The sequence below is a fragment of the Mobula birostris genome, chromosome 4 (genome assembly GCF_030028105.1).
Source record: "Mobula birostris isolate sMobBir1 chromosome 4, sMobBir1.hap1, whole genome shotgun sequence".
NCBI lineage: Eukaryota > Metazoa > Chordata > Chondrichthyes > Myliobatiformes > Myliobatidae > Mobula > Mobula birostris.
The window spans coordinates 142244031-142270212 of record NC_092373.1 but is presented as its reverse complement, the minus strand read 5'-3'; the positions used below and the strand labels follow the sequence as shown (position 1 = coordinate 142270212).

Below are 26182 nucleotides of genomic sequence, written 5' to 3'. Positions count from 1 at the left end.
ACCCCCACCACACAGATCATTCTCTCTTCTCGTTGCTGCCATCAGGAAGAAGGTACAGTTCTTACCCCTCAACCATCAGGCTCTTGAACCAGAGGAGATAATTCACTCAACTTCAATTGTCTATCACTGAACTGCTTCCATAACCTATGGACTCAATCTAAAGGACTCTTCATCTCATGTTCCTGATATTTATTGTTTATTTATTTATTATTATTCCTTTTTTGTTTTGTATTTGCATAGTTTGTTGTCTTTTGCACTCTGGCTGTCTGCCTGTTGGGTGCGGTCTTTCATTGATTCTATTATGGTTATAGGATTTATTAAGTATGCCCACAAGAAAATGAATCTCAGGGTTGAATATGATGACATATACATACTTCGATAACACATTTATTTTAAATTTGGAGGAAGGAGAAGGTTTCCTATGTGCTGTTTCAGGAAGTTTGTGTTTAATGGTATTTTTCTCGAAAACATCTGTTACATTCAAACATTTATACTTACTAATTATGAAACTAAGCCAAGACTTTTATTTCTATGGAAATTAAAGCATACTTATAATGGAAAATGTATTAGAATCAATAGACCAAATATGTAGAGGTGAGCACAACTGGCAAATAACATTATTCCTCATGTTTACTGTTGTTGATCTATGCTGAATTTCCCTTTCATTATCTCTTAGCAGTAAAATTTCATGAAGGAACAGAAAGATCACCAAACATTGTCCAGAAGGAGTGAAATCACAGCTTTTGGCTGTGAAAGATCAGCAACCTGAAATGTTAACTCTACAGATGCTGCCTGCCATGCTGTGTATTTTCAGCATTTTCTCTTTTCATATCCCACCTGTATGCTTTTGCTCACAATAGCCATACCTGGCAATTTTTGTGGTCACTCTGAGTAAAGGCAGCATATAAATTGAAACTGTTGTTTCAGCTGGAGTCTGTGACTTTAAGGACTTAATGTACATTTAATTATATTAGTTGCACAAAGCAGCAGTATCACTTTCTTGTGCTCAATCTCTTTGAAGAGGGTTTTGAAGCTAAGTTCCACTCAATTGGTTTCTTGTTTTTGACCTTCTGCAGTGCCCTTGTTCTTTTTCTTTGCTATTTCTACTGGATTTTCCAGTATGTGTTTGAAAAATGGGACAACAGTTATAAAAGCCATCTATTACTGTTCTATGACGGTTAACCACTTTTCCACTAGGTTGATGCTTGCTCAGCTAGATCTTGCTTTATAGAGCAAAAACAGATTGCTGGAGGAGCTCAGTGGAAACAGAAGAATGGTGGACTTTTTGGGACTCATGCAGAGGCTCAACCAGAAATGCCATCCATCCCTCTGCCTTCACAGATGCTGCCTGATCAGCTGCGATCTCCACCAGTTTGCTTTTTACTCCAAATTTCAGCAACTGATGTTTCTTGCATTTAATCCTTTCTAGAAGTTGGTCTAAAAATTTGCTTTGCATTCAAAAGCTACCAATTCAAAGGGCTTCTTTTGTCAGTTGTGGCACCACAAACAATGTAGAGTATTTGATGAGCATGTTCCAATTGGCATAAATCAACTGCATGGAATTTCAGGGGAACAGGTTTTTTAAAATCCTGCATTTTCCAAATAAATGTTCGCTGTGTGGGCACACCAGTGCTGTCTGAAGTTCTCTAGTCTCTGTCTGTAAAGGAACTACTGACATTTGTCCTTTCTAGTCTTTTCTTTTTGCACACCCAGAGATGCTCTTCCAGCCAGATATTTACTTATTTTTGGGATCTGGTTATTTATTGACCGCCCCTAACTGTCCCCAGAAAGGCAGAGGTCAGCCACTTCTTCAGATACTGCATTTTCTGGTGAAGTGCTCCCACAGTAATATTGGGAAGGAAACCTCAGCAACACTGAGGTGCTATTGATAAATTTCATGATGTGTGATTTGGAGAGGAAACTTCCGGACATTTTTAAAGCACTTTTCAAGCTAGTAAAAATAATAATGTTACATGGTATTCATTTATAACTGTATACTGTATATATTCCATTAGATTAATTATAGAAACATAGAAACATAGAAAATAGGTGCAGGAATAGGCCATTCGGCCCTTCGAGCCTGCACCGCCATTTATTATGATCATGGCTGATCATCCAACTCAGAACCCCGCCCCAGCCTTCCCTCCATACCCCCTGACCCCCGTAGCCACAAGGGCCATATCTAACTCCCTCTTAAATATAGCCAATGAACTGGCCTCAACTGTTTCCTGTGGCAGAGAATTCCACAGACTCACCACTCTCTGTATGGATAGTGTTAGGTTAATTATTCAACAAAGTGAAAGGATTATTACAATTGTATATAGAGTGATATACAAAATGGGTTATCATAGTAAATGGACGTTCCTGACTTATGAAGAAATCAGCTTATGCACAGTTCTCAGGGATGGAATCCTTATGCAATCTAGGGACTGCCTATAGTCGATCATGCTCCTTGAATGGCAGATAATAGAAAGGCCTTAGGTTGTCAGAAGATGAACAACTTACTGCAGGATACACAGTCTTTGAATTATTTTTGTAGCTATGATACTAATGTGGCCAGTCCAGTTGAGTTTCTACCACATGGTGAAGGTAGAAAATTGTCAAATTTTGACCAGTTAATGATGAAGAAACAGCAATCTGTTACCAAGTCAGGATGCCGTGTGACTTGGAAGGCAACTTACAATGAGTGTTGTTTCCAAGCACTTGTTCTGATGGCTCCAGTCCATCATAACTTCTTTGTAAATAAGGAAGACATTTCTTTGAATCAGTGGTCATGATAGCTGGCAAAAACTTCTTTTAAGGAGAAGTCCCTAGTATTTTGCATGCAGATTACTGCTGGGCAGCTGTCATTTCCTGCAGCAGCAGGGTCCACTGTAGGTACTTTCTGACATGTTTCAGATACACGTGGAGGAGCGTGCAAACATAGCAAAGGTCAGATGAATTAGGCACCATTGCATATGGAACCGATGTCCCTCCCAAATCCCAAAGGAACAACCACACATTCTTCTTTACAAGCTGTGATGTCAAAGCCATGACATATTCTATTAAGCTTCACGGGCAGTGGACACATCTGCTTGTTATATTTGGAAGTATCTGATGTCCCAGCAGGTGATTTGAGGTCTGCATAGGAAGTTATGTTTCCGGTAACCATAGCCTTGTCAAAGTTGGATAAGCTTAAATAAGATGGACAGGACCCCATTCTGAATTTAATATGCTTGAGCTTTGCCTAAAAATAACCAGTGTCAGGCCTGTCAGGAAATGTAGAGGAGGCTTGACTCAAAAGCAGTGCAACGGAGATGATTTCGCCGTGAGTGAGCACTAACTTTAATAATCAACTGCAAAATAACAGGCCACTGGGGCCACAAAACAAGAGAGAGTAGTTAATAAAATTACAGGCAACAAGGTAACTGAAGGCTGACTAGTTGGCTCGAAAGCTGAACAAGGAGTATGGATGAGAACTGGGTTTAAATAAGCTGCAGATGATGAGTGAGAAATGAGTGGTCAGTGACTCCTGTTAGCTGGGTGGAGACAGGGAACTGTCTGCCTGTGCAGGCCTGGCACCCAGTTACAGGAAGCCAAGGAGTATTGCTACTGAGGCAGGCTGTTTAAAGAAATAGTCATTTGATTTTTTTTTCTGTCCCTTTCTGATTATTGCACAATATGCTACCTACTTTGAGGGTTTCCCCTCAATATGTTTTCTTTCCCCACCAAGACCTCACAAGCTGAATATTTCCACATTTGAAATGGGATAATAACTTGATTTACATTTCAGAAACCCTGATAGGCATCCCTTTGCTTTCATTTTACATTGAGGTTTTAGGCCCCCACAATAGAAGTGCTGCAGTTGTTGTTGGATATCAAAGACTTCAAAAGAGGAATAGTTTTTTGATGCCTTTGATACCCAAAGAAACTTTTGATGGCCATAGTGATTCATATAGATGGAATAGGAATGTTACGTTAAAGCACATGAAATGTGTCTGGAACTGTAAAAATCGCATTAGTAAATGTGTAATCGATTTTCCTGATATCAGTAATAATTGAAGGGAAAGAGCACTGCACAGGAAGAAAAGTGTAAAGTACTGCATAGCCTATGTTGCTTTAGTTGGGTTTGAATTTATTTGAAGGTGTCTGAAGATTGGAAATGATATTCCTTGTTTACACGATAGTATCCCATAATAGGAATTTGACATTTCAAAAAGTGAATGTTCTCAAAAGATCCTCGTTTTACATCACCCTTGACCCTGAAAGCATCTATTCAGTAACATCAGCATACTTTTTTCTTGAATTCTGATACAAATTAGCTAGTTGTTAAATAACTTGATATCAGTCAAGTACAAATAATGAATGAGTGAGGTAGAAGGTTACAGGAAAGCAATTTATATCATCTGAAACATGAACATGTGGATCTCAAGTGTATCATTTGAGAAACTAGAGAAGAATAAATAGCATTGCAAATGTTATATGTCAATGCCTTGGACTATACTAGCATTTGATTAAATATTATCTGCTTTATTTGCTAAAATTTTATTTGCAGTTAGGCACAATAAGTGTTTGTTTTTATAAAAGAACTGAATTTGGGAAATACTTGTGGGCAGAAAGAGTAATATTGTAGAATAATTTTAGAAAATGATTAATCCTTCTGAACTACTTTCATTATTTAAATATTGCTTAGTTACTAATTCATTAAGATTATTTTGTTTCAGCGCATTCAAAGATCATTTTAAACAAAGGACATTAAGACCAGGATAAGCAATAGGATTAACTGTGCATCAGACGTGCAGATCTATCATTTCAAACTAAACTATCAAGAAATTACTCTAGGTAAAGTATCTATTTGCCTGATTATGGGATGTACTCTCTCACACAAAACAAATACATTTAACTTATTCAAGTCCAGTTGTGAAGACATATCTTGACAAAAACCAAGCTGAGGGATCGCAAAGTATGTGGTGGCAATGGTAGAGTTGGTGGACAGTGGTGCACAGAAATCTACCAAGTTCCTGTAGTATGGCCAGCCAGGAACATGCCAGTTATCAGGGCTTGCAGCTGCATGATCTCCAGAAGCCTTGTGGAGAAAACATCAAACCATTTGACAAATCTGCATATCCTATATTCTGTTGAAGAGTCAGTCTGACTGGTCAATCATCAGTGGACTCTCAGATCTGTTCTGCCTGTCTCTTTCAAGCATTGGATTATTTAGGCTGCCATGGAAGTCTGATAGGTCTCTAATTTTGTTTTGCCAGGAACATCACATTAGAATTAACCTGATCTCAAATGGATACTTTTTTACTTACTCTCCTAAAAGAGCCAATTTAGTCGCTGCTCAAATAACCAATAACCCAATTTCAGACAAAAGTTATCAACCGGAACTATTAATCCATCTCTTTCACTTATATAATTCTAGAAAATAAAGACAAGCATTCAGTTTTAGGAATCAAGAACTAGAGAGCATAAGCTTAAGGTGAGAGAGGAAAGATTTAATAGGAACTTGAGGGGCAAGTTCCTATGAAATCTTTTTTTCATATATACAGAGGATGGTACATATATGGAATGATCTGCCAGAAGAAATGGTTGAGGCAGCTACAATAATAACTTTTAAAAGACAGTTGGACATGTACATAGATAACAAATTGTTAGAAGAATATGGGCCAAACACTGGCAAATGGTACTAGCATGGGAAGACATCTTGGTTGACTTGGACCATTTGGGCTGAAAGGCCTGCTTCCATATTGAATCATTATTATTCTATGAGTTGGCTATTCAGCCCTCAATACAACTAAAGCTTAATGTCTATGTACAATATGACCCGTTTGTACTCTGATAATAAGTTTTACTTTGAACTTTGAGTACCACTTTCTAGCTCTTACCCTATGCCTCTTAGTCTTTTGCCTACCACCTTGCTAAATACACTCAACATATTCACATCTACAGCCATCCATGGTAGTGAAGTTCAAAGGCTCCTTACCACCTGAATGTAGTAATTTCTCCTCGTCTCATTCCTAAAGGACTTGCTCTGTATTCTGAGACCAGCAACTCCCATTCTGAAAATCCCAGCCAGGAGAAATATTATCTCTCATCCAGTTTGTCTAGGGCTGTCAGAATTTTATACATTTCTGTTTGATCCCCTCCCATTCTTTTGAACTCGAGTGAATGCAAACCTAATTGATGTAATTTCACTTCATATATCAGTCAATACCAGTCAACAGCCTGGCAAATCTTTGTTGCATTATCTCTATCACAAATATATCCTTTCTTAGATAAACAAGCTAAAACCACACACAGTGCTGCAAGTGTGGTCACACTAAGGCCCTGCAAAGTCGTAGCAAGACATCCTTGCTCCTGTACTCAAACATTCTTGCATGAATGTCAGCATACCGTTTCTCCTCGTATCTCCATGCCTGAATTCAGTAAGAGGTGTACAAGAATACCAAGCTCCTTTTTAACATCAATGGTGTCCAATCTAGCACTATTTAATTAATACACCACCTTTCGGTATTTCCAACCCATCAGGCCAACTTCACATTTATCCTCATTGCACTGCATCTGCTGTGTTATTGTCCACTCACTCATCCGGGTACCTTAAAACCTTTATCAATAGACAAAGTAAATTTATTACTCAAGTACATATACATCACCAAATACAACCCTGATATTCATTTTCTTGCAGGTATACTCAATAAACCTACAATAGAATAATAACCATAACAGAATCAATGAAAAACCACACCAACTTGGGCATTCAAACAGTGTGTAAAAGATAACAAACTGTGCAGTACACTCTCTTCACAGTTCGCAATTCCACCAGTTTATTGTCATTGGTGAACTTTGAAATATTACATTCTATTCCCACGTCCAAATCATTGATACACTATACATCTTATGAATTGCTGAGACCTCAGGCATTGAACACTGCTGCATCTTACTAGTTACTGTTAGAGAGTGTTCTGGAATTAGATTGTATAGCAAAACATTACTTCAGCAACCAATCTTTAGAAATGAACATGGACTACAGATTCAATTTAAAATGCAGCTTTGGACGATAGGTCCCAAGAGCTGAACTGTGAACTGCAGTTAATTGAAAAACCAGACGAAGTGATATGTAATTCAAAGGAAGCATTGTAGATACATCGTAAGTATAGAATCTTTGATCTTTAGCATAGAAAATATCATGCAATATTGGGTGGGTGGGGCTGTTTGTGTGTGTGTGTGTGTGTGTGTGTGTGTGTGTGTGTGTGTGTGTGTGCTTATGTAAGAGACTAAACTTTGTGTGTTAATTTGGCAAAACGGGACCACCAGTTATTGAAGGTTCAGGACACCAGTGGGATAGACAATAGACAATAGGTGCAGGAGTAGGCCATTCAGCCCTTCGAGCCAGCACCGCCATTCACTAAGATCATGGCTGATCATCCACAATCAGTATCCAGTTCCTGCCCTATCCCCATAACCTTTGATTCGGCTATCTTTAAGAGCTCTACCCATCTCTTTTTTGAAAGCATCCAGAGACTTGGCCTCCACAGCCTTCTGGAGCAGAGTATTCCATATATCCACCACTCTCTGGGTGAAAAAGTTTTCCCTCAACTCCGTTCTAAATGGCCTACCCCTTATTCTTAAACTGTGGCCTCTGGTTCTGGACTCACCTATCAGCGGGAACATACTTCCTGCCTCCAGCGTGTCCAATCCCTTAATAATCTTATATGTTTCAATAAGATCCCCTCTCAGCCTTCTAAATTCCAGAGTATACAAGCCCAGCCGCTCCAATCTTTCGACATATGACAGTCCCGCCATCCCGGGAATTAATCTTGTGAACCTACGCTGCACTCCCTCAATAGCAAGAATGTCCTTCCTCAAATTTGGAGACCAAAACTGAACACAGTACTCCAGGTGTGGTGCTCCAGGATGTGTATACTCGTTCCAGGAACTGTATTTTAGCATACGCATTTGTGAGTGCGTGCGTGTTTTAACAATACATCTGTAACCTTGGAGTAACAGTTAGGTGTAAAGAAGTACAACTGGCATTATGAGTTCAGAAGTGGCAGATTGAAGAATACATACTCTGTGATTGTAAGTATGAACTGTTTAACTTTTGCCTGTTATTTACATTTTGCATAGTGTGGGAATTAGTGTGGAGATATTTCAAGGAGAGGTTTTACGCAGATACAGGATGGCACCTATTGAGGTCAGGCAGCATCAGGTCGAGAACTCTGATGACCCGAGCCACCCCTTGATCTTGATTATGATAATTCATTAGCCCTTCACCCCCGGATAGAAGCAGAGCATTTTGTCAGAGATATCCTCACTTAAAATCGCATGTGGGAATTCAGAATCTGGCGCAGGCTTGAGGAAATGGTTGAAATTCAACCAGATGCACCCCAAAGCTATACTCGTGCAGGTAAAAATGAAATCTCCAAGGAATATGTGGTACAGTATGGCCCAGGGAGTGCAGGATGGAATGTGGGCAACTACAGGGAATACCAGCTTTGAAGAGAGCCATTGCTTCTTTAAGGAGGAAGTGAGGCAGCAATTGGGGGGAGGTGAGAGTAACTGGGGAACAATAATATCCGATGAGCCAGCCATGGTTTATGCAGAACGTAAATATTGAGTGTATGAGGAGTATTCAGGGATGGATAATCTAAGGAGGGATGCTGAAAATGCTGAAGGAAGGCCTGAGCTCAGCCCACCAGGAAGTTTTAGATAGTGGTGGGATCAGCCTACTTCACGATAGTATCATGGGCCGGTGGCGGTGAGATAGACTAGAGGAGGGGGAAGAGAAGTTGTAAAGTGGCTGTAGTGAATGTAGCTGCCATGACATCACAGAGAACTTGCTTTGTGTTCCCACAGCAGGGGCACATAGCAAGGAACTGCTGGAATAGAGGTGGAAGGGCAAAGGAGGTGATTGTTACAACAACACACATTAAAGTTGCTGGTGAATGCAGCAGGTCAGGCAGCATCTCTAGGAAGAGGTACAGTCGACGTTTCGGGCCGAGACCCTTCGTCAGGACTAACTGAAGAAAGCTAGAAAGAGATTTGAAAGTGGGAGGGGGAGGGGGAGATACAAAATGATAGTAGAAGACAGGAGGGGGAGGGATGGAGCCAAGAGCTGGACAGGTGATTGGCAAAAGGGATATGAGAGGATCATTGGACAGGAGGCCCAGGGAGAAGGAAAAGGGGGAGGGGGGGAGGAAAAACCCAGAGGATGGGCAAGTGGTATAGTCAGAGGGACAGAGGGAGAAAACGGAGAGAGAGAGAAAGAATGTGTGTGTATAAATAACGGATGGGGTACGAGGGGGAGGTGGGGCATTAGCAGAAGTTAGAGAAGTCAATGTTCATCAGGTTGGAGGCTACCCAGACGGAATATAAGGTGTTGTTCCTCCAACCTGAGTGTGGCTTCATCTTTACAGTAGAGGAGGCCGTGGATAGACATGTCAGAATGGGAATGGGATGTGGAATTAAAATGTGTGGCCACTGGGAGATCCTGCTTTCTCTGGCGGACAGAGCGTAGGTGCTCAGCGAAACGATCTCCCAGTCTGCGTCAGGTCTCGCCAATATATAGAAGGCCACATCGGGAGCACCGGACGCAGTGTATCACCCCAGCCGACTCACAGGTGAAGTGTTGCCTCACCTGGAAGGACTGTTTGGGGCCCTGAATGGTAGTAAGGGAGGAAGTGTAAGGGCATGTGTAGCACTTGTTCCGCTTACAAGGATAAGTGCCAGGAGGGAGATCAGTGGGGAGGGATGGGGGGGACGAATGGACAAGGGAGTCGCGTAGGGAGTGATCCCTACAGAAAGCAGAGGGGGGGAGGGAAAGATGTGCTTAATGGTGGGATCCTGTTGGAGGTGGCGGAAGTTACGGAGAATAATATGTTGGACCCGGAGGCTGGTGGGGTGGTAGGTGAGGACCAGGGGAACCCTATTCCTAGTGGGGTGGCGGGAGGATGGAGTGAGAGCAGATGTGCTGCACAGCAGAGAACGAGAAGCAACAGAGATTACAAGTGTACAGAAAGAAACTACAACTGGCAAGATTACATGGAGATGTGAGGGACCACTGTAACACATTGAGGGACCAAGCAAAACAACAGCAGCACATTGCTGATCAGAGAGAGCCGGAGGGAAAGGAGATCATCTTCCCACAGCTGAGTGACCAAGACACAGTGTGGGTGCTGCCTGAAAAGGCAGGGTTAGCTCCCGGATGGATGGGACCACAGATGGTACTTCTGACAAATGACACTTGTGTCTGGGTGCAGACTCAGAGAGGTAGACAGTGGGGATGATAGCATAGATATAGATACACAGAGTAATTGGGAGGGTTTCAAAACGGGGCATTTCTGCCACCCTATTTAAGTAGATCCTCCTTAAGATTGCAAACACAAGAAAATCTGCAGATGCTGGAAATTCAAGCAACACACATCAAAGTTGTTGGTCCTGACGAAGGGTCTCGGCTCAAAACGTCGACTGTACCTCTTCCTAGAGATGCTGCCTGGCCTGCTGCGTTCATCAGCAACTTTGATGTGTGTTCCTCCTTAAGGTTGACCACTCCAGGAACAAATTTATTTTTGTCCAGGAGGGCCAAGAGGAGGACCGTTGGAGAGTACTCTAGAGTTTGCTAGATAACTTAAGCATTAACTTCAGCAACCAAGCTTTAGACCTGAACATGGACTGTAGATTCAATTTAAAATGCAGCTCTGGACAACAGGTCCTGAGAGCTGAGCTGTGAACTACAGTTAATTGAAAAACCAAACAATGTTGATTAACATTTATTTTGGGTGCCTGGAGTGTAGGTGCGAAGAGGGAGGTATGAAAGTTATATGAAATTCAAAGCAAGCTTTGTAGATACATTATAAGTATAGAATTGTCGCTTGATCTTTAGCATATAAAATGTTATGCAATATTGGGTCAAATAGGCCTCTTCCTCTGAAAGGCTCTCAATAGGATGCCTGCGATGTCTTATTTTATTGAATAAAAGACTACTTCATGTTCACCTGCTGTGTCTCTCCGGTGACTTTGTTTACTTTACAAGAGTTACTACCAGGTATCTGAGAAAGAGTCATTTATTCCTATGTTCCACTTCCTGCCCATCAATCAATTTCACAAATATTGTTTGATCTTCTGAGTGTTTCCAACATTTTCCATTGTTATTTCTCTGCAAACACTGGAAATCTATCTTACTCTTTATTTGACATGGCCATCTCTGCCCGAAGGTTTCACAAGTGTCATTGTCAGTAGACATTTCACCATTGAGTGTGAGAGTGCATTGCCACAGTCTTTCTAATGACTGTTTGGACAGATACCATACTTTGCTAATTGATTGTTCTATTAACTGGATGTGAAAACTTCCGCAAAGACTCTTTGTCTGAGATAACCCATGCATTTTGGACACTGAACCACTGATTTGTGCTCACAAAATGGTACCTTTGAAACTCAGACACTTGCACCAGTGTAAGATCTATGCAGGCAAATTTAATATGTTCTGCACCTTGATCTTCTTTGCAAAATAAAACAGTTTTTTAAATATATAAAAACACAATTGCAAAGAACAGTCACTGAAGTAATTTCTTTTCCCTACGTCTGGCTTAAGAACCATAGTCCAGATTTATAAAAAAGAAATGTATGTGTGAAGAGTTTTGCACTATGATAATATGCATGGTGTAGGCAAAACAAAAGATTTGTTAGTAAGGTGTATACCAACCTAACAAGAAAGTTTCTGACATATTCAAGACAGTTTACCCAATTTCAGGAAAACTGAAACAATTGCCTTAATAAATAGTGTTTGATCTTCCTTGTCTTCTATTTGATCTTCCATTTCTATAAGAAATAGAAACTGGAATCATCCATTTAACCTCTTGAGCTTGTTCTGTCCATCAGCAAGATCATGACTGATTTTTTTAAAACAGGACTTTCCTGCCCTATCCACATATCTCTTGAGTCATTTAATATTCAGAAATCTTTGCTTTGAATGCTATCAATAACTGAGCCTCCATAGACCTCCAGTGCAGTGTATGCAGAAAAAAATCCTTGCGTTTTGGTCTACCTGTAATTTTGAAACAATTTCTACACTCCTTGAACAGAGGAAACACCTTTCCCACAATTATCCTTTTCAGCCCTCAAAGAACTTCCTACATTTCAATTAGGACAGCTCCCATGCTTCTCAGCTTTAGAGAATATAATAGATTTAACAACTTCAATTGCTCCTCATTCAACAGACTGACATTCCTAAGAATCATTCTGTTGAATCATTGCTGTGCTACATTGATATTAAGTATATCCATTTATTAGGCAAGGAGACCAAAACTGTATAGAATTCCACAGGTGAGTTCTCACCAAACCTTATGTAATTGTACTATGTCTACTATACGATACTTACATGTCTACTATATTAATTGTACTTATGTCTACTATAACCCTACGGACTCTCACGGCTACCTGGACTATTCCTCTTCCCACCCTGTCTCTTGCAAAACTGCCACCCCCTTCTCGGAATTCCTCTGTCTCTGCCGCATCTGCTCTCAGGATGAGGCTTTTCATTCCAAGACGAAGGAGATGTCTTTCTTTTTTAAAGAAAGGGGCTTCCCTTCCTCCACCATCTACTCTGCTCTCAAACGCATCTCTCCCATTTCACGCACATCTGCTCTCACCCCATCCTCTCGCCACCCCACTAGGGATAGGGTTCCCCTTGTCCTCACCTACCACCCTACCAGCCTCCGGGTCCAACATATAATTCTCTGTAACTTCCGCCACCTCCAACAGGATCCCACCACCAAGCACATCTTTCCCTCGCCCCATTTCTGGTATGGTATCTGTCCCTCTGTCCCTCTCACTATAACTCCTTGCCTGCTCTCAATCTTCCTCTGGTGTTCCCCTTCCCCTTTCTTTCTCCCTAGACCTCCCGTCCCATGATCCTCTCCCTTCTCCAGCCTTGTATCCCTTTTGCCAATCAACTTTCCAGCTCTCAGCTTTGTTCCTCCCCCTCCTGTCTTCTCCTATCACTTCAGATCTCCCCCTTCCCCTCCCACTTTCAAATCTCTTACTATCTCTTCTTTCAGGTAGTCCTGATGAAGGGTCCTGGCCCGAAACATCGACCATACTTTTTCCTATAGATGCTGCCTGGCCTGCTGCATTCCACCAGCATTTTGTGTCTGTTGTTATGTAATTGTAATAAGGCCTCTTTACTCTTGCAGTCAATTCCTCAAGCAATGAAGCCTAATGTTCCATTTGCCTACCCAACAGCCTGCTGTGCTTGCATGTTCATTGCTAGTAACCTTGTGAACAAGGACAGCCAAGTTCCTTTTAACATTAATTGGTGAAAGATTATGAAATGTTGAAAAATACTCAGCGTTTCCAGTATTTTAATAAAGTGAGCAATTTCACATTTTTCTACACAGTACTTGAGCAGCTATGCCTGCCTTTTTATTGGCTACGTAGAATAGTCCACGTTCCAAGCCTTCCCTGGTAATGCTTCTCAACTCTTCCCGTGCTACATTGAAGACTGCATTGGTGTTGCTCCGTGCATCCATGCTAGGCTCGTCAATTTCATCAACTTTGCCTCTAACCCTGTCCTTAAATTCCCTTGGTCCATTTCTGACAACTGTCTCTTCTTCCTCAATCTCACTGTCTCCATCTCTGGAGACAAGTTGTTTACTGACATCTTTTATACATCTACTGATTCCCAAGGCTATCTTGACTATACTTCTTGACACTCTATGTCTTGTAAGAATGCTATTCCCTTTTCTCAGTTCCTTCATCTCTGCTGCATCTGTTCCCAGGATTAGGCTTTCCTATCCAGGACATCAGGGATACCATCCTTCTTTAAAAAACAAGGTCTCCCTTCCTCCAACATGGATGCTGCTGTCACCCGCATCTCCTCCATCTCCCGGACAAACGCACTCACCCCAAATTCCCGCCACCTTAACAGGGATAGAGATCCTCTTGTCTTCACCTACCATCCCATGAGCCTTAACATCCAACACATCATTTTCCACAACTTCCACTACCTTCAACAGGATCCTACCATCAAACACATCTTTACCTCCCCCAACTCTCCATTTTCTGTAGTGATCACACCTTCCATAATTCCTTTGACCATTCATCCCTCCCCACTAATATACTCCTGCAAGTGACAGAAATGCTACACATACCCATTCACCTTCTTCCTTACCTCCATTCAGGGCTCCAAGCAGTCCTTCCTGGTGGATCTGTTGCAGTTCATATTGTATCTAGTGCTCCTGATGTGGCCTCCTCTACACTGGTGAGACCTGACATAAATTGGGGAACTGCTTTATTGATCATTTCCATTCCATTCACCAAAAACAAAATGTCCCCACGGCCGACCATTTTAATTCCTATCCTCTATACCATTTTGACGTGTTTGTCCATGAGCTCTTCTTTTCCCATGATGAGACCACTCTCAGGGTGGAAGAACGTCACCTCATATTCTGCCTGGGTAGCTTCCAACCTGATGGCATGAACATCAATTTCTCCTTCTGGTAATTTTTTCCTTCCCTTTCCCTCTTCTTCTGTTCCCTATTCTGGTCTCTTACCTCTTCTTCTCACCCGCTTATCACCTCCCCCTGGTGCCTCTCTTTCTCCCTTTCTCCATTATCCACTCTCCTCTCTTGATTCCCTTTTCTCCAGCCCTTTATCTTTCCCACCCATCACCTTCTAGCTAATCCCTTTTCTCCTTCCCCACCTTTTTATTTTGACATCATCCCCCTTTATTTCCTCTACTGAAGAAGGGTGTTGGCCTGAAATGTTAGCTGTTTATTCATTTCCATAGACCTGCTGAGTTCCTCCAGCACTTTCTGGGTGTTGTGCTTGATCAGCCATGTTTTTGCCCACTCCCCATGAAGCTTTGTGTAATCAGCAAAGTTGGAAATATTACATTTGGTTCCTCAGCCAATATAAATTGCAAGTATTTGTTCCCCGAAAGGGATCACTGCAGTACCTCACCAGTCACAGCTGTCAACCTGACAAGGAACTGTTAATTCCCACTTTGTACCCCATTATTAAATAAGCTATGTCAGTAGATTGTTGGTGTGTGGCCAAGTGGTTAAGGCATTCATCTAGTGATTTGAAGGTTGCTAGTTCAATCCTTGGCTGAGGCAGCGTGTGTGTTCTTGAGCAAGGCACTTAACCACACATTGCTCTGCGACGGCACCAGTGCCGAGCTGTATGGTTCCTAATGCCCTTCCCTTGGACAACATCAGTGGCATGGAGAGGGGAGACTTGCAGCATGGGCAACTACTGGTCTTCCATACAACCTTGTCCAGGCCTGCACCCTGGAAACCTTCCAAGGCGCAAATCCATGGTCTCATGAGACTAACTGATCCCTATATATATATATACTAGTAGATTACCCCAGCTCCATGAGCTCTAACATTATTGACCAACCCCTTGCATGGGCCTTATCAAAAACCTTTTGAAAAGCCAAGTTCATCACATCCAATAATTCTAACTTGTCTAATTTACTAGATACATTCTCAACAAATTCCAAAATTAGTCAAAAATCATACCCCTTTTATAATCCATGTTCACTCCACTCAATGATATTATTATTATTTCTGTCCAGGTGAGCTGCATCATATAACTGTGTGATATGATGACATTGATCGCAGGAGTCTGTGTCTCGACCTGGCAGTTATAATGTCCATGTGTAATCTAATGATCATGTTCTTCTGCTTTGAGAGGAAGCAGTAAGAACAAATTTATAAGCATATTGTAACTCTTGGCCTCCCAAAAGGCCATAAAAATGAACTTATTATGTTTGTTTTTAAATAATTTCTGTTTTTATTTCTTTTTTTCTCCAACATGCTTCCTGCTCTCACTGTTTACTATCCAAGTGCTCTGCGCAGCAAACAAAACCACTTGCCTTTCTGTATCTGACATCACCCATGCCCTGGGAAGCTCAACGCTGAATGTATCAAAAAATTACAGTCCCAAACCAGCTTTTCTAGACCTTGCAACGGAGAACAAAATACTCCATGCCGTCATGTTTTTTTAAGTGTTCTTAAGTTATATGAGGGGTATGGTTTAGGGGCAGACATGCGTTAATAATCCTTTGTAAGGAACACCAGACGGGAAGAACATCAGCTCAAACGATACATACAGATCTCATCAAATCTATTTCCTACTTTAACATTAAGTACTATACACACACACACACACACACACACACACACACACACACACACACACACACACACACATATATATAAACTGCTTTTCCGTGGGGTAGAAAATGTAGCTCAATATCTCTGATTGCATTGAAAAGTTATCCGATCAACGCTACATCCCTCATAACAGTTGTTTTAAAAATATTATTAGTAGTCACTTTAGCTGTAAATCATCAAAACTTCACTGGATTTTCCCCCCGGAGTCCAGCACGAGCTTTACAAAAGGAAAAAGCCGTGATATATATGTAACTTTTTAGCTATGTGTATATTGCAGATTAAAGCTGTTACCTCACCTTGAGAGGCTGCCCAATGCAATGCGTTGTCACCTTGGCTGTCACAGGTTTGGAGACTGGCTCCCTTCCCCATTAGGTAACAACAGAGGGCAACGTGTCCGTACTGCGAAGCTAATATCAGGGGAGTGCATCCTTTCTGGTCCCTCTCATCCAACGAAACGCCGGCTTGCAGCAATATGTCTATGACAGTGATGTGTCCTTTCACAGCAGCCCAATGAATAGGTCGCTGCGCCGGTTCCGAGCGGCTGGGGAGATTCAAAGGAAGCCTCAAGTCAACTAAGTAACTCAGGAGAGATATGGACCCTGTCAGGGCTGCCCAGTGCACAAGCGTGTGCCCCTTCTCATCGTACTCACTCAGAACTTGCAGGTCTTCTAGTTCTACCAATTTCTGCAGTTCTCTCGGATTTCTACGGAAAAAAACATTTCCTTCAACATTTTAAAAAATAATCTCTGCAATTAATAACTATTCATCAATAATTGCAGGAAAAGTAATTTTAATTCTGGGCATTTAAGTCATTTTCACTGAACACAGCGTATTATCCTGTCTTATTTTATACGGAAACTTTCTGAATGCCCGACTTTTCTCCAAGATCAACGGTACCTCGTTAGCATTACGTTGATGAAGGACACATCCTGGTGGCCATGCAGAGGGCGAACGAAAGTGAATCACGAGAAAGGAAAAGAGCCGAATTGGTAAATGAAGAGGGCCAAACGAGGGAAAAGGAAATAAGTTTTAAACAAGGAAATGCAACGAGCTGTGGGACTCACCCCTTTAGCAGCGCAGGGACAGTGTTCTGCCAGGAGTATCCGGCTCCCAGTTCTTGAGCGCCGTCAGCGACCTGTGCGTTGCTGCCGCTCTGGGCTTTCCGGCACTGTTGCAGCTCAGCTTTGAGACTGTACTGAAAGGCAGGACGGGGAGCCATCACCATGTCTGGAACTGAACTTGTCCTAGGTGTGCTCCTACTGACTACCCAGGCCGGCTCCGCCTCTTTTTGCTCTCACGGCACCGCTCCATGTATTCAGTGTCCCGGAGTGTCATCGCTCTGACATCACACGTCGCCAGTTCAGTTGCACCATGAAACTTCAGAATAAGTGGATGCTAGCGGCCCGAAACCACTGTATAAAGTATACCAAGAGAGCTGATTTAAGTTTTTGAAAGCAATGTGCTTTGTGACACCGTGTTTAGATTAATATTGACAGGTACTGGAGTAGATAATTGTTCCTTCATTTTCGGCAGCATAAGCCTGGAGAGGGCAACCGGAGCCGCCCTCTCCCGGTGATGGGAGGTTCCACAATCGGCAATGCGATGGACTCAACTCTTCAGCCCCAAGTATATAAGTAGGTTGCATGCATCAACAAAAGAAATTGGGACATTGAAACCGACGGTGCATTTTTATGCATATGAATTATCCAGTCTACGTCTATCTCTCTCAGTATTGCTCTTTTTATATCAGGGGGTTTTGTGTTCACTAAAATAAGGCTTGCAGGGGTTCCCAACCTTTCTTTTTATGACATGGACCAGTAGCAGGGAACCCCTGGAAGGAAACAAGATGACTTTGAAGATTGGATATTATCATTATAAAAGGGGACCATAGAATTATACAGCAAAGAAAATGAACCTTTTTGTCCAGCTCATCCATGCCCACCAAGATGACTTTCTAGGCTAATTCTATTGACCTGCATTAGGCCCATAAGATAGAGGGCAAGTGGAGCAAATTTGTCCAATTGTGAGAGAGTCTAGGACAAGAGGGGACAGTTTCAGAGTCCAATGATGTCCCATTAGAACAGATTAAAGATTAAAGTCTGTCACGAGCCTTGTGTCCCATCAGGCCTGTGCTTATGTCAGTTTCCTTGGCGAGAAGCGACTGAGAGTACGAGACTCCCCCCCGGATAGGACGCCAGTCTATCATGAGGTTAACCTGCAGCATTTTTGCCGGTACCCCTTCTCAGCTGGGTAGACTGAAGCATTGTGTGGTTAAGTGCCTTGCTCAAGGACACACACGCTGCCTCGGGCGAGGCTCGAACTCACGACCTTCAGATCGCTAGTCCAATGCCCTAACCACTTGGCCACGTGCCACAATTAGAACAGAGATGAGGAGGAATTTCTTCAGCCAGAAGGTAGTGAATCTGGGGAATTCATTCTGTGGATGACTGTGGAGGCCAAGTTTTTGGAAATATTTAATATTGAAGAAGAGTTAAGGAAATGAAGAAGACGATGATTAGGACACATGCTGCGTAAGCTTCGTACCAACATCACCAGGAAAGTGCTAAAGTAGAATCCCCAGGGAAAGCAGAAGAGAGGCCTGTCAAAGAACACCTGGCAACGCCATACTGAAGCTGATACCAAGATGATGGGTTACACCAAGGGGTAACTTAAAAGACTGGTCCAGGACAGAGGACTCTGATGACTTGCTGTCATCGGCCTAAGCCCTGGTAGGAGTGATGGGCTTAACTAAAAAACTAATTTGATAGGTTCTTGATCTGTAAGGGTATCAAAAGTTACAGGGATAAGGCAGGAGAATGGGGTTGAAGGGGATAATAAATCAACCATAATGGAATGGCAGAACAGACTTGATGGACTGAATGGCCTAATTCTGCTCCTGTGTCATAAAGTCTTATGAATTTTCTATCCAACTACCTGTCCAAGTGCCTTTGAAACATTGTAATCGTATCCACTCCACTACCTCCTCTGGTAGCTGGTTCCAGACATTCACCGCCTTCTGTGTGGAGATTCAAAGGGGACTTGACAGGCAAGTTGTCACACAGAGGGCGGCAGGTATATGGAAAGAGCCGCTAGAGGAAATCATAGAGACAGGGACAATTACAACATTTAAAGGACATATAAGCAGGTAAATCACTCTGGTGATAATTTCTGAATGAAATTGCGTCAATCGTGAAATTGGTCTAGGCACCTTTAGGTATTATTCACATTCAGATGTCTGACATTTTCCTGATATCTGGCACACACTCAAATGTGCAGTCTATGTTTTTGCTCATACTAACATGAAATGGAACTTAAGACTTGAAGAAGTGCACTTGAAGAGCTTTTAGAAGGGCCCATGACTGTGCAGAAAGCCCATTCATTATTTTAGGTCATATGGAGGAGGTGGAGGACATTGAGTTGACTTTTCATTGCCTTGGAGACCTATGGAAGATGCAAGAGAGAGGTCACTTTGGCAGGGAAGTGATGAGGTATGAAAATGGGCTACATACATTGTATATGGTGTGGATAGAATAATAGTTTGTGTGTGTGTGTGTGTGTGTGTGTGTGAGATGTACAGTATTTGTATTAGTGTGCTTTTATAAGGTAGCTGTGTTTTTAGTGGGATGCTCTTGGAAGCTGTATAAGTTTCTCTTTAGCATTTTTTTTTCTGGGTGTAAACTATCCTAACATGATTTTCCACTGGATTTTGACCAATTTTGTGTAATTTTGGAGGGGATCTTGTTCAGCACTTGCACCCAAGCGATGATATTTTAGCACATTTATTCCAGAGATGAGGGGAGTGTCTTATGAAAAGTGACTAAGTAATCTTGGTCTAGACTCACTTTAATTGAATCCCTTTGGGTATACAACATTCTGAAATCGATTGACAGAGTGAATGCTTGAGAGACTGTTTTCTCACATGGAGAATCTGGTGCTGAGGAGCGGTCAATAAGTGTCTGGCATTTAGGACAGGGAAAAGGAGATTATTTTTAATGAGGAGAGTTGAGCATCTTTGGAATTCTTTAATGGATTTTCAGCCATTGAACATAGTCAACATTGGAATATAGAAGCAAGAGTCATAACCTCAAGACAAGGAGAGTCTTCAGGACATGGATGAAAATAAATCTCTTCATCCACTGGGTACTAAATCCTTGGAATTCTCCACTGGTCAAGGCTATGAAGGCTCAGTTGCTAAGTGTAAATTCAATTCAGCAATTTATATATTTTTGATTTTAAAAGAATCAGGTAACACATGGCTAGTGTAGCAAAGTAGGCGGAAGCAAAAGATTGCTATGAGTGGTGAACCAGGCACGAGGACCAATTGACCTATTGTAAGTGATCAATGAATATTGTGGTTAGGCAGGACAGTGGATTTGTGGCACAGGGATATCCATGACCTAACTGAATGACAAAGCAGACCTGAGGAACCCAATGACCTATTGTGTTTAAAAGATTGAGTGTTGAATTGATAGAGATGCTTTAAAATTGTCAAGGAATGAACAGAACAAACAGAAATACATAGTTTCTAGTCAAAGCAGTACTGAGAACAAGGAGATATAAACACAAATGATTTAGAATGGATTGGAGATTATGGAATAGGCAGCAGGGATCAATGATCAAAGCTGCAACCACATTTAACCTTTCAGATATGGCTAGCTAGATGGTCAATGGGAAGGCCAATGAAAGGATATAGAAATAGAGCAAGCACATGGAATTAGAGCCGTTGCCTGAGTAAAAGATAAAAGGCACAATAATTTGGAAGGAAGGGCTTCTTTTCAAGCTGTAAATCTATGTAACTGTATTTTGTTAGGGATGCAAGAACAGAACAGTCATGTTTTATAGGATGTTGCAGAAAATACTTTGCTGATCATGTCATAACAATGGAACTGACAAGTTAGGTCCATGATCTTACATCAGAGATGGGAGAGGTTTATTATTTAATAACTTATGATGAACTATAAAGTGGGAAGGAAAGGAAGAGGAAGGGGAAGGAGTAGAGGAAGGTCATTGGGCAGAGCTAAAGAAGGTGCCCGGGAGTGCCTTCTCCCAGCTCATCAGCGAAACAGTTGAATTCTTCCTATTCTAATGTCTCTATTTTCTTTCTCAAGGTGGCTGTGGTCTTATCAGGGTCTTTGATCCACAGTGGCACTCAAAATTGTGGTTCTGCATGGCGGAGCGTTTCCGTTCTTGGAGCTCGCCAATCAGCCGCATTTCGGTATGCCTGGTTTGGCATGAAATCGGGTGGCCCTGTGGACATGAATTCTCACCAGTGTCGCGAACTAAGTGTAGCGGAAGCCAGAACAGTGAGAGTGGTGAGGGAGAGTTTGCTGCCGATTCTCGAGTCGGGGAACTTGAAATAAAAAGCAACGTCTCAGACTGATTAAGATTGAAATCACAACTGTTTGCCTCCCCTTTGCTGTGGAAGGAGCAGTATCTGTCTCTCGCTTGTCTGTGAGAGAGAACGCATGTGGGATGTTGAAGTGTTGGAGTGAACAGTTAGTTTTTGATGGGCTGTAGACCACGGTCTCTCTTTGGGGGCTTTGCCGTTGCTTGTATGGTGGGTGGTGGGAATGTTGATGCTTTGTGCTAGAATAAGTGGGTGGGGGGGGTTGATGTTGCTTGCAGCTGCTGGTGCGTGGGAGGGGGTAGGGGGCTTTGGGGTTCCTGTGTTCTTTCTGTCATTCATTCTTTGGGGGATTTCCTTCTGTTTTGTGGATTTATGTAGAGTGTGAGAATTTCAGGTTATATATTTAATATATCCTCTGACATCAAGACCATAAGAATTAGGTCATCTGGCCCATCGAGTCTGCTCTATCATTTCATCATGGCTGATCCGATTTTCCTTTCAGCCCCAATCTCCTGCCTTCTCCCAGTAATCCTTCAAGCCCTGACCAATCAAGAATCTATCCACCTTAAGTATATATATACTGTATATACATACGAGGGGTGATTGATAAGTTTGTGGCCTAAGGTAGAAGGAGTCCATTTTAGAAAACCTAGCACATTTATTTCTCAACATCGTCCCCTCCTACATTTACATACTCATCACTCATCAGTTAATAACTCATTAGGGGTGATTGATAAGCTTGTAGCCTAAGGTAGAAAGAGATGAGTTATTAACTTCAAACTTTCTGCATAATCACCCAAAGCATTGAACTGCAGGCACACGTGCATGTAACGAGAGCTGTATAACTCATCTCCTTCTACCTTAGGCCACGAACTTATCCATCACCCCTGTTGTGGACAATGTCTGGAGGTCCAAGATCTATATGCTCCACGACCGCTGGACTAAGTGTGTAAATGCAGGAGGGGACTATGTTGAAAAATAAGTGTGCTAGGTTTTCTAAAATTGACTCCTTTTACCTTAGGCCACAAATTTTTTAATCACCCCTCGTACTTGTCCTCCACAATTCCACAGATTCACCATTCTCTAGCTGAAGAAATTCCTCCTCATCTCCATTCTCAGAGGATGCCCCTCTATTCTGAGGCTGTGTCCTCTGGTCTCAGACTCTCCCACCACAGAAACCATCTTCTCCACATTCACTCTACCAAGGTCTTTCACCATTCGATAGGTTTCAATGAGTTCACCCCTCATTCTTCTGAATTCCAGTGAATACAGACCTGAAGCCATCAAATGCTGATCATATGACAAGCTGTTCAAACCTGGAATCTTTTTCGTGAACCTCCTTTGAACCCTCTCCAGTTTCAGCACATCCTTTCTAACACAAGGGGCCCAAAACTCATCTGAATACTCCAAGTGTGGCCTCACCAGTGCTTTATAAAGTTTCAACATTACATTCTTGCTTTTATATTCTAATCCTCTTGAAATAAATGCTAACATTGCATTTGCCTTCCTCACCGCAGACTTGACCTGCAAACTAACCTTTAGGGAATCCTGCACAAGGACTCCCAAATCCCTTTGCGCCTCTGTTTTTTAAAATTCTTTCTTTCCATTTAGAAAATAGTCAACACTTTCATTTCTTCTACCAAAGTGCATGACATTGTATTCCACCTGCCACTTCTTTGCCATTCTCCTAATATGCCCAAGTCTTGTACTACTTTTTTTAAAACTACCTGACCCTCCAACTTTCTTCATATTGTCTTCAAACTTTAACATATAACATAAAAAGAATCACAAAATAGACCATTGTGGAACACCACTATTCACTGACAACCAACCAGAAAATCTCCCTTTACTCCCTTTACGTGGTTGCCAACGGACAAGAGTAGCAGTCAAATACGTTGAGTTTACCCCGAGAAAGACTACAATGACCATGAAGCCTTGCGCGGGCACCAGTGCGCACGCGTGACCTACCGATCTCTCTCCCCCCTCCTTTCTACAAATCGTTTTCGGCGATTCTGTTCGGGGGGGGGGTTTAATCACGACCGGAATATAGGTGATAAGTGGCTAATACGCTCTATTTCATTTCTAAAAGGGTTTATCTAACGAATTTAATATTAAACACACAGCGCATATTTTCCTCACATGAATATAGAGATAAGTCAATTATCAGGGGAGGACAGGGGAGCTTCAAGTAAGTGTTGAACAAACTTCCAGTAGAAGTGGCAGAAGCAGGTTCGATATTATCATTTACAGAAAAATTGGATAAGTATATGAACAGGAAAGGAATGGAGGGTTATGGGCGGAGTGCAGGTTGGTGGGACTAGGTGAGAGTAGCATTTGGCACGGACTAGAAGGGCAGAGATGGCCTGTTTCTGTGCTGTAATTGTTATATGGTTATATAAGTAAGTCAATAGCATCATAACATTTTAAGTAGCCTTTGGATATTAAACACACAGCACATATTTTCTCTGTATGAACATATAAAATCATTGCAACACACCAATATCGCTGAATCAGTGGGAGCCCTGGGCTGCATACTTGTTCCCTGCAACAAGACGGTCCTATCGAGGGGTGATGGGAGACAGCGATTCTCGAAGGGGGTTCCTTATGTCCAGTCTATTCCAAAATTTAGTTTTCGTTGCATTCAATGCAGAAAACTCCGCTTCGCAGAAAAATGTTGGAAATGGAAGCAGCGTTTTCAGTGCTTTTGTGGCTATCTCAGGATATTTAGCCTTGACTTTGATCCAGAATGCCGGCAGAGATGTTATGTCAAACATGCTTCTCAGCCGGCCATCATTTGCAAGCTCGAGGAGTTGATCTTCTTCCCGCGCTGCCATGAATGACGCATGCGTAATAACCTCGCGTGTGTTCAAGCTCAATAGTGCATGACAGGGAATGAGGAAAGGTGCAGCTGACTTATATCGCCAAATCATATCGTTTCCTTGTGGCCCGGTAGCACATGCTTTGCGGCCCGGCACCGGTCTGCGGCCCGGTGGTTGGGGACCGCTGCCTTAACTCATTCTCTCAGGAGCGGCAACTCTGTGCGCCTGGTGCAGGTATGTTTATCTTGGAGACTGGCGGTCTCCCGACTTCCCACATCCCACATAGAGTACAGAACACTGATCCTGGAGCAATTCTTACTAATCTACTATGCCCTAACAGATGAAAAATGAACAAATAAGGAGAGATAGAGAGATAGAGAGAGATAGAGAAAGAAAGGGAGAGAGAGAGAGAGAGATTGAGAGAGAGAGAGAGAGAGAGAGAGAAATTTACATGACAATGTACCTCACCCAAACCTGATGCCCGAAAGCCACCCTAAACACTGGCACACTCCAAAAGAGTGGCTTCTCCACTTGCACCTGAGCGATTTTTATTGGCCCTTTCTAATGAATCCCTCTTGCTGATTGGTCGCTCCTCAACTCAGAAAAATCTGCAGAGAAACTCTGCCTTCAAAATCTCGATCACTCTCCTGCTTAAAAAGTAGCTCTTTTCACTCACCCCTGGTGTGGATTGTTCAGTTCAGAGAAAACTGGCTTGAAGTTCTGCTTTTTAAATCTTGAATGCAGACTTGACTGAAAGATAGCTCTTTTTACGCACTGCGTTTAATAATTCCACATTAAATGGAACTATTGAACTATTATAGGAGAGATTAAACAGTGAGATGTCTGACAGTAAAAGGCAAAAGTGGTTGATAAAGGGATGGATAAAGAAACTAAAGATGAGTATAGAAGAGGTCTAAATGGGAATGACATCTACAGCAGTCCATGAAAATGGGAACAGTGTTATTAAATACTTGCTCTGGAAACCTGTGAAATGCTAAATTAAGAGATGCATTGTTGCTTTGTGAAGTTTATAACAGATTAGGTATCAAGAACAGAGAGGTCAGAGTGAGATAGAAATTTAAACAAAGGGCAAGCTAGCTCAGGCTCATAACCACCCATAGAGTGATGAGGCCCTGCACATTGGAATGTCTGGTGGTGAAATTGCATGGGATGATGCTATAGAAAAGGGAGGAAGTACTGGGAGTGATGGAATGGAGAAATGATACCATTTGAGTGTTAAAAGGGGAAGAGAAGACAAGATATATTTGGTGACGGCGTTGTATTAAATATGGTGAAAATGTTAAAAACAAATTTTGTTTTCTTGCTTGAAGGAAAAGTGCCCCATTGTTGGTGACTTCAGAATGGCAAAAAGTAAGCCCTTCATGAACTGATTTTGATGAGCGGCTGTATGAGGCACAGTAAAAAACCATAATAAACCAATTTATCACACATCCTGTTCTGCGTTCACATCAGGGTTATCTCACCAATGATGACCGGAGTGGAGCTCATGTAAGCTCTGGCCCTCTGTGGAAAGGCCACCCTGGCTGTCTTTTCCTTCTGACCTATCTGCCCAGTGACACTGCTCTGGCTCTGTAGGTTGCAAAGTGTCTATAGCTCCCAGTTTCAAATAAAAATAATCTCTTACTCAGTAACCACCTGCTTTCTAGGTGGAAAGTTGTAGATTAACAGTTGTACAATGGCAAGCAACATGATGAGTCAGGCTTGTGCCTTACTCAGTGCTTTGTACATAGCCTGGACACCATCCTTTCCAGGATGGTAAAAATATGTTAGTCATATTAGCATGTGAAACCAATCATTATGTAACAATTGCTGGCTGATGTCTCAGTTAAGAACTC

The 26182-nt window shown here is 42.1% G+C and overlaps 1 protein-coding gene across 1 annotated transcript in view; it reads right to left on the bottom strand.

Annotated features, from left to right (window-relative positions):
• Positions 1–17385, bottom strand: part of LOC140197078 (uncharacterized) — an 82542-nt gene extending 65157 nt beyond the window's left edge. The window contains exons 1-2 of the mRNA XM_072256995.1: positions 17225–17385; positions 16457–16863 (exon numbers count right to left, since the gene is read on the bottom strand). Of these exons, the coding sequence (XP_072113096.1) occupies positions 16457–16863; positions 17225–17385 (568 nt within the window). The remainder of the gene's footprint in view (positions 1–16456; positions 16864–17224) is intronic.
• Between the last annotated feature and the right edge of the window lie 8797 nt (positions 17386–26182).